The sequence below is a fragment of the Ziziphus jujuba genome, chromosome 7 (assembly GCF_031755915.1).
Source record: "Ziziphus jujuba cultivar Dongzao chromosome 7, ASM3175591v1".
NCBI classification, from domain to species: Eukaryota; Viridiplantae; Streptophyta; class Magnoliopsida; order Rosales; family Rhamnaceae; genus Ziziphus; species Ziziphus jujuba.
Genome location: NC_083385.1, coordinates 25,858,427 through 25,866,951, shown reverse-complemented (window position 1 = coordinate 25,866,951; position 8,525 = coordinate 25,858,427). Strand labels below are relative to the sequence as shown.

At 32.4% G+C, this 8,525-nt stretch overlaps 1 protein-coding gene across 1 annotated transcript; it reads left to right on the top strand.

Annotated features, from left to right (window-relative positions):
- Positions 1 to 1,357: 1,357 nt before the first annotated feature.
- LOC107425647 (ferric reduction oxidase 7, chloroplastic) lies at positions 1,358 to 7,703 on the top strand. The gene is made up of 9 exons (XM_016035660.4): positions 1,358 to 1,779; positions 1,892 to 1,985; positions 2,088 to 2,282; positions 3,800 to 4,034; positions 4,653 to 4,980; positions 5,068 to 5,344; positions 5,634 to 5,889; positions 5,988 to 6,423; positions 7,163 to 7,703. Exons 1-9 carry the CDS (start codon positions 1,539 to 1,541, stop codon positions 7,330 to 7,332), a joined length of 2,232 nt encoding a protein of 743 aa, XP_015891146.3. The 5' UTR covers positions 1,358 to 1,538; the 3' UTR covers positions 7,333 to 7,703.
- Positions 7,704 to 8,525: the final 822 nt, after the last annotated feature.

The window sequence follows — 8,525 nt, the reverse complement described above, 5'->3', positions numbered from 1 at the left end:
CGGTAATAATTATTAATGGGATCTCTGTTGACACATTGTAATTGCTCAATAGTTGTTTTCAATTATATAATAATTTTTTATTCTAAAAATTTGATTTAGGAAAGCACACTCTTAGGAATAGCCATTCAAATTGTCAACATATGAGTCTTATTTTTGAACTGGAGGTATGAAGGTTTGAACTTGGTAATTTCTTTGCAATTAATTCACTTTAAATTATTATTTTTATAAACATTTTTTTTTCTTTTTTTTTTGGTTAATGGGGCTAGAACCAACTTAAAGACTGGATGTTGGTACCTCTGGCCATCAGGACTACCACACGGCTTCATTATTATTATAAACTTTTGTTGTGTGTCGTGGTCATATTATATTGCTAAGCAATTTTTTGTTTTTTTCATATTAATATCTTGAATTCGCTTACAAAATTTTGTGAACCTAATTTGTCAATAGCAGATCTGGATGAAGTTCCATTTTTCATTTAGTTTGGAATATCTTATGTTGAATAAATAAGCCCACGTTATGTATTTAAAAAAAAAAAAAAATCATTCGTAAAGATAATTTAAAAAATTTATAAAGTAATGTGAATAGTTTTATTATCTTTAATTTTCTTAAAACTAGTTTGTGTGTATATATATACATATTAATCAAAATTTCAGTTTTTATAAATTTATATATTTTTGCAATTGCCACCAGTTTCCAAAATCCTGGCTTCGCCACGTCACTAACTGGGTGATGATGTTTTGGGATTTCAATTTCCTATTTAAAATTTTTGTGTTTTATGTTTCCCTTCTTCACCTGTTTATCTTCAAGGTGGACCCAGGTTTGGTTTGTCAACCTATGAAATAATGGTAGAGAGAAAATGAAAATTCAATTTTTATGTCTATGGAAGCTCCTACGTACGCTTTTTTGCATGTCATTGGAGGAATGGAGGAATAAAGTGACATGTATGGTAATAGCACCTGGGAAGTTGAGTGGTACACAAAATTCCTCCTTTTCCATCGCTTCACTGTCACTCAACTTCTTCTAGTTGCCTGGGGCCCAGTTCCCTCCCTTCCCTTCCATTATTTTCTCACAGCTTTTTCTTTTTTCTTTTTTTTTTTTAATTTTATTTTTTCTTCCTTTGATTGACGATATTATGTCCTCCTGGTATTGATTTCTGTATCCTTGAAATTTGTCTGTTTGTGAGTAAATAATACCAACACAAATTTAATGTTTGTTCCTTCATGCTTGCTGTCAAGATTTACGCTGACATTTGACATTTCTGGTGAAAATTGGCTTATCATCATATAAATTCATGGTGAGTGTTTTTTTTGTGGCTCCATGCTTTTCTAATTATTATTATTATTATTTTCGTAGATAATATGAAATTCTTATGGGCGAATTTTCAAGGCTGAAATTGAAATGGGTTCCACAAGTTGTGGGATTTTCCCAAACTCATTTTCCCATAAAGTCAGGGTGTCAGTGAGGAGAGTTAGTGAACTACAAGCTGAAACCCATTAGAGAGGAGGGGTTTGGTTTTTGTTTAAACTATCTTGTAGAAAATGGACGACAACTCTGTTCAAAAACCTCTTCTTTCGACTCAGTCTGTTCAAGAACCTGCAGGTTATGATGTCAAGAAGAAACCTCTGACTCTGTTTTTGGCAAAATGGTGTCTCAAAACTTTAATGTGGGTGATTTTCGTTTCATGGGCTGCTTTTATTTTCGTGTATCCGGCAAAATCTGTCACTGAATTATTTAGGAAGTTTACAAGAACCACCAATGAAACTATCTTTGGGATCACAGGTTTGCTTTATAAGCTTTTAAATTTTCATGGTCTTTTTGTTTTGTTTTGTTTCAAGCAATAGTTGTCCGCGCTTAATGAACTGAACTCAAAACTTGGAACTGCAAATTGCAGGAAGCCTGTTCCTGGTATTCAGTGCTCCGATTATCCTTGTTGCAATTCTTGCTGTTGTATATCTTATCTTATCCGGGGAAGAGGACCTCCACAGGTATGTATTGTTTTGTGTTGACAGTTCAAGATATGAATCCCATGTTATATATTTCTTTTTTGTGCTAATTGTAATTTTTTGTTTTTTCTTTTCATGTTATAGAAAGAAGACCTCACAGAATCCGAGAATTCGATTTTGGACTTTCCCTGTTCTTGTGGATGGACCATTTGGGGTTGTTTCTGCTGCTGAGCTTATTGGGATTCTTCTCTTTGCTGTTTATGTTATATGGGCTGTCTATATTTATACCATGCAGATTCTCAGCTCTCTGTCTGACCAGCTCCCTCTCAAACTGAAAAGGTGAATTTTTTGTTTCATTTTATTTTATTTTATTTTATTTTTTCATTTTTTTCCCATTTACTTGGAGCTAGTTGCTTAATTTCCTGCCAAAAGTTTCAGTAGATATAGTTATTCTCTTAAAGTATTCATTGTTTTGAGAATTCTTTCATTTATTTGCTGTTACTTTTTATTGGGTGTCTTTCTTGCTTCTACTAAGACTTTGCTATATTTTAAGTATTTAGAATCCTATTAAGCCAGTTGTTCAAAGGTTACAAGCTTAATAAAAACATATATCTGAATCATTTTGATCAGTCAATTATCTTGCTGTTATTGATGGGATTTTCAATAACTTGTAAAAAACTGATATTATCAGATTAAATCCTCATTGAACTGCTTCATTCAGTCGAGTGATAACTGATAACTACATGCATGCTGTAATTCTTTTATGTCTTAAGATTTTTCTTTTGTTGATAGTGGACTACCTAAAAAGAACAATAGTGAAGCTTCTTTCTTTTATTTCTGGAGGAAGTAGTATGGGGGAGATGTTTGTTTAGGCAAACCATTTCAAAGGCATATATTATACACTAGATCCAAAATCTACAGACTTCATTGCATAGAAACATTTCTTATATGACGGCATAGACTATATTTCTGTTAGTTTGAAGATAATTCCTTTTTTTTTTTGGATTCTCAAATCCATTCGTTTCTTCTTTACACAAGTTCCAGCAGTTCTTGACATTCCTTTCATACTGAAAGTGGTATTCTGTTTTATAACCTGCTGCATCTGAAATTCTAATTACAAATCACCGGAGTTGGAATTGAACATCTGCAATTAGGAATTCCATTTTGAATTTCATATTTCCATGCTATGGTTTTAAGTTCGATGTGACTACTCAGACTGTAATTTGTTAAGCTTATGGGGCTATTTATTTTTTACCTTTGCGAGCATCTTGTGCTTCTCATAGGGAAAGAGTTTTAGTGTCTGGAAGTAGACTATTTTGCAATATTTGAGTGCTTAACGTGTATCATATATGCACTCAAGTGTCTAAGAATTATATGTAGGTGATGCATGTTTAACCTACCTAAATTGCTTATAATGCTTGACGTTCTCATTTTTTTATAACAGCCTTACAATCTGGTTTACTTTTGTATAATGTTGTACAGTTTTAAATTACCAGGTTCTTTTGGTTGAATATTTTCCACAATTATTTATTTATTTACTTTTCATTTCCTTATTCTATATGCACACTTAATAAATAGATCGTCACCCCTTGGGACAGCCAAAATGGCAATGACCATTGGGTAAACCTCCAAGTCTTGGATTCAAATCCTGGTGCTAAAATTCCCCCTCAAAATTATCAAAAAAATAATAATAAAAAAAAAAAAGAAAAGAAAAGAAAAGAAAAGATTGTCATCTATTGCCAGAACAAAATGCATAAATTGCCCACAATCTGCTAAAAGAATAGAACAAAATGAACTTTTATTTTATATATAGTAGATTGGCTGACTGAGTTTCCTTGATTGATTGAACTTGTTAGTTGTTTCTTTTTGGAGATTTTGGGACTTCGCCTTGGGTCGATTGGGATGTTTTGCTTGGGATTTCTGTTCCTGCCAGTAGCAAGGGGATCTGTTCTTCTTCGCCTTATAGATATCCCTTTTGAGCATGCAACAAGGTATCATGTATGGCTGGGACATTTGACAATGCTTCTGTTCACTCTCCATGGACTATTTTATGTAATTGCATGGGCAATTGAAGGTCATCTACTACAAGAAGTGAGTTCTCTAGATGGATTCTATGATTTATATGTTTGTTTCTTATATGTATTTATTCAATTATAGGACTGAAAACAAATGCATATAAAGTACGGAGACCAGATAGATTATAAAAAAAAGAAGATGGAGGAATGGAATGAGCATTCCTTACCTTTAGGTCTGGAATGTCTATTCCTGCAAAGTAGTTGTGAACTTACCACACAATAAAATGAACTCCCATTCCATTCCATGAACCAAACACTGTCTTATAGATGTGCAGTGTAACAATTTGGCCCCAAAATGCTGCAAAAAGTTCTTCATTATTGACTAGATGTTAGACAATAACCCTGTTAGATCAACATTCAGGCTGCTAAAGGGATTGGTCTAAGTTAACTGTGGTCATATACACTTGTTTTAGTTTCGGGCTTTAAAATGGTTTTTCTTTCTTTAAATTGCATATATATCAAATATTAGCACTCCTCTACCATTTCTGGAATTCATTAGAACTGAGCTTGCTTGATTAATACTCTTTCTCAATAAAAAAATTGCATGATTAAAAATATGAAGAGAGAAAGAGAGAAGTGGGGTTGGATAAAGATGTTGAACTCTCTCATTCATTGTTCCAATTGTTTCATGCAGCTGAGGGAATGGAAAGATATTGGCATTGCAAATTCTGCTGGAGTTGTTAGCCTTTTAGCTGGTCTACTGATGTGGGCGACATCATTTTCTCCAGTGAGGAAGCTAAATTTCGAGTTATTCTTCTACACTCATCAGCTATATGTTGTCTTTGTTATCTTCCTGGCTTTCCATGTTGGTGATTTCATTTTCTGTATGGCTGCTGGAGGCATATTTCTATTCATGCTTGATCGCTTTTTGAGATTTTGCCAGTCACGAAGAATTGTCAAGATACTTGCAGCAAAATGCCATCCATGCGGAACTGTGGAACTTGTGCTTTCAAAACCTTCAAGTAAGATTTGTTTCCACAAATGCATCATCTTTATTTCCATACTCGGTTAACTTATCAATCTGATTTCTCCCCCTTTCGACAATTTAGATCTGCAGTACAATGCCCTTAGTTTTGTTTTTCTCCAAATTCGGGAATTCTCGTGGCTGCAGTGGCATCCTTTCAGTGTTTCATCTAGTCCACTGGATGGTAAATACCATATGTCTGTTCTCATAAAGGTTCTTGGCCAATGGACTTCGAAACTTAGAGGAAATATAACAAAAATTTCCGAGACAGAACCGGAAGAAGAGTCGCCTTTCGAGCCTCATACTAAGTTAACAGCTTCTGTTGAGGGGCCTTATGGTCATGAGTTGCCGTACCACTTGATGTATGTTCTCTACTCTTTGCTCAACTAAATAAATTGAAGTTGTACACCTTCACTCTGTTTTTCAATTTCAAACCAAGTGATTTAGTGCTATGCGAAATTAAAGTTGCACCGTATAAATTTCACATGCTTAATGCTTTGCATATAAGGTGAAAAGAAAAGTTTTTTTCAAGGTGTTCACTGTTCCTTTAGCGGGATCTTTTGTTTACAAGAGTTTAGTAGGAATCAGCTTAATAGTAAAGTGTTAGTATCTTTTATAGATTAACTGACTTTTTCCATTTTGTTCAATTAGGTATGAAAACCTTATTTTAGTAGCAGGTGGCATAGGGCTTTCACCATTCCTTGCTATCTTGAGTGATATTCTCCACCGTGTTAGGGACGGGAGACCTTGTCTACCAAGAAATGTTCTGATCATTTGGGCTGTGAAAAAATCGAACGAGCTTCCTCTTCTTTCAACTGTTGACATGGAGTCAATATGTCCATCTTTCTCTAATAAACTAAATATTGAGACCCATATCTATGTAACCCGAGAACCAGAACCTCCATTGGTACTTTCCATTTATTTTCACACACCAGTAATACTACTCTTCTTCATTGGTTTCTCTGTCATTTCCATTCATTGTTTGTATTTGATTCTTATCTGCAGGAAGAGGGTAAAGTTCAAAGCACTGTGAATCCTTCTCTGTGCCCTGTGTCGAGTAGTCGTAGCATGTCGGTTTTGGTTGGTACAGGACATAAAGTGTGGTCAGGACTATATATTATCTCCTCTACAGTAGGCCTTATTATTTTAGTGGGTTTGTTGGATATATTTTATATAAACCCATATGGTATATCTTCATGGTGGTACAAAGGGCTCCTTTTCATGGTTTGCATGGCTGCAAGTATTGTTATCTTTGGAGGTTTTGTGGTTGGTTTATGGCATCTTTGGGAAAGAAGGGTTTCAGCAGAGGAGGAATGTGAGAATGGTAACCTAAAGGATGACAAGGCAGATCATGATGAAGCAGTAACTCAGAAGAATTCATATCTGGAAAATTCTGCAAATCTTACCAGCATCCAGTATGGTTCAAGACCAGACTTCAAAGGTATGCTATGTTTAGTGTCTATGTATGCTAAAAATATTAACTTCAAACATTAAGAAATGATAAAAAATGCGGACCTATAATAACGCATTAATGTTTTTGATATTCAAATTTCAAGCTCAGTTGGAGCTAAGGTCCACTCTATACTTAAAAATAATTTGTCATTAGGAGCAATATGTTCTAGGGTAATAGTAAATTCATAGATTGTCAAGTGAGAGTATTGAAGTTGACGCTTTGTGAAAAATTGCCAATCCTATAGATTCCGCAGCTTGTATTCTATAAGGTGAAAGAAAAAGCAGAGAAAACAAAATTTAACCAGAATGAACACATTCTATTTCTAATTTTCAGTTAAAATAGTTTTGATCTAAAATTTTCCCTCAACTAAACAATATGTGAACTATATTGCTTCTTCTTCAACTTTTTATTTTCTTATATATTTATATAGATATAGATATATATATATATAGAGAGAGAGAGAGAGAGAGGAAGAGAGAGGGAGAGAATTGTTCTTTTGAAATTATCTCCGATATCATAATAGAAGACATGGTGATATGACAAGTGTTATAAGTGATGTATGCTCTGATTTTTTGATATATATGGTAAGGGGATTTCTTGTCTGGAGATGTGAACTGAAGGTTCTCTGTGGGTCTTATTAATTTCTACAATTGATTATTATAGATTGTATTTAACCCGACAAAACCTGTAGCTTTTGAAGTAAAAGTAAATTCTATTGTTGGTGCAGAAATTTTTGAAGGGGTATCTAAGCAATGGGGCCATGTGGATGTTGGTGTAATAGTATGTGGTCCTCCAACTCTTCAATCAAGTGTTGCTCAAGAAATCAGGTCACACACCTTAACAAGACAATGGCATTATCCAATCTTCCACTTCAACAGTCATAGTTTTGATCTCTAAATTTCTTCCTGCTTGAACATGTTATTTGTATTCCTCAGGCCATGTATATATATATATATATATATATATGTAAAGAGCAAGGTTATAGCATGGATGGTCCTATGGATATGGCCGACGGTTTTTGAAAAATCGTCATCAATATTCATGTACAAAAAATATTGACGATTATTTTTTCAAAAATTGTCATCAATATTCACAGTTCGTATGGGACCGTCCGCATCGTAGCATACCCTTATATATAAATATATGTAGAAAATATTTATATATAATTATATTTAGATACATGTAGATACATGAAGTATATATAGATTAAAATAATAATAAATATGTATAGATTAAAATAATAATAAATCATTTTATCTGTGTACAAATAATGTGTGCATATTCACTGTTAAAGAAGTCATTCCAACAAGCAACACTCTTCCTGTTTTGTGACTCAATGAACATTCAATTTATTATGTTTATTTTTAAAATATATATTTAAAAAAAATAAGAAAATGAATGGACGTCATTAATTAGTTGTGTTATCGAGTAATCATTAAACATCTTTAATGGGTTGTGATTTATGTTGCACAAAAATTGAAAATGTTCATTGTTTATGTGGCATAAATATTTATTTCATAGAAAATTAATTTAAAAATCAGTTTTTAATTTTTTTTTCAAATATTAATGTGCTGATCTATTTTTTCCTTTTAAAAAATTATATTATTGATTGGTTTTATCCTGCTAAGTATTGTTTTTACTTTTTAACCTATTCACGTGCTTTAGAATATCTTTTGAAAATAGATGGTTTATTTATTTACTTTTTATCACACATAAAAGTTTTATAAAAAAACCATCAAAGAGAATTTTTTAAATAGTTGTCTATTTTTTTTAATATTTCAAAAAAAAAAATTTATCAATACATATGGCTATTTGATATGCTCCTATAAATTGATTTTTGATTTGACTATTACAAAAAAAGTAGGCTTTTGTGCCATATGGCAAACAAAGACTTTATGGGGGCAAAAAATATATATATACATATATAGTTAGTTTTAAATAATATTTATTTTACTTTTTAAATTAAAATCTATTTTTAATACGATTTAATAATTGAAAAAATATATTTTATGTTAATTTTTATATTAAAAATTTTATTTAAAATTGACTGTATATATATATATAAAATAAAAAAATAAAAACCTTGTACA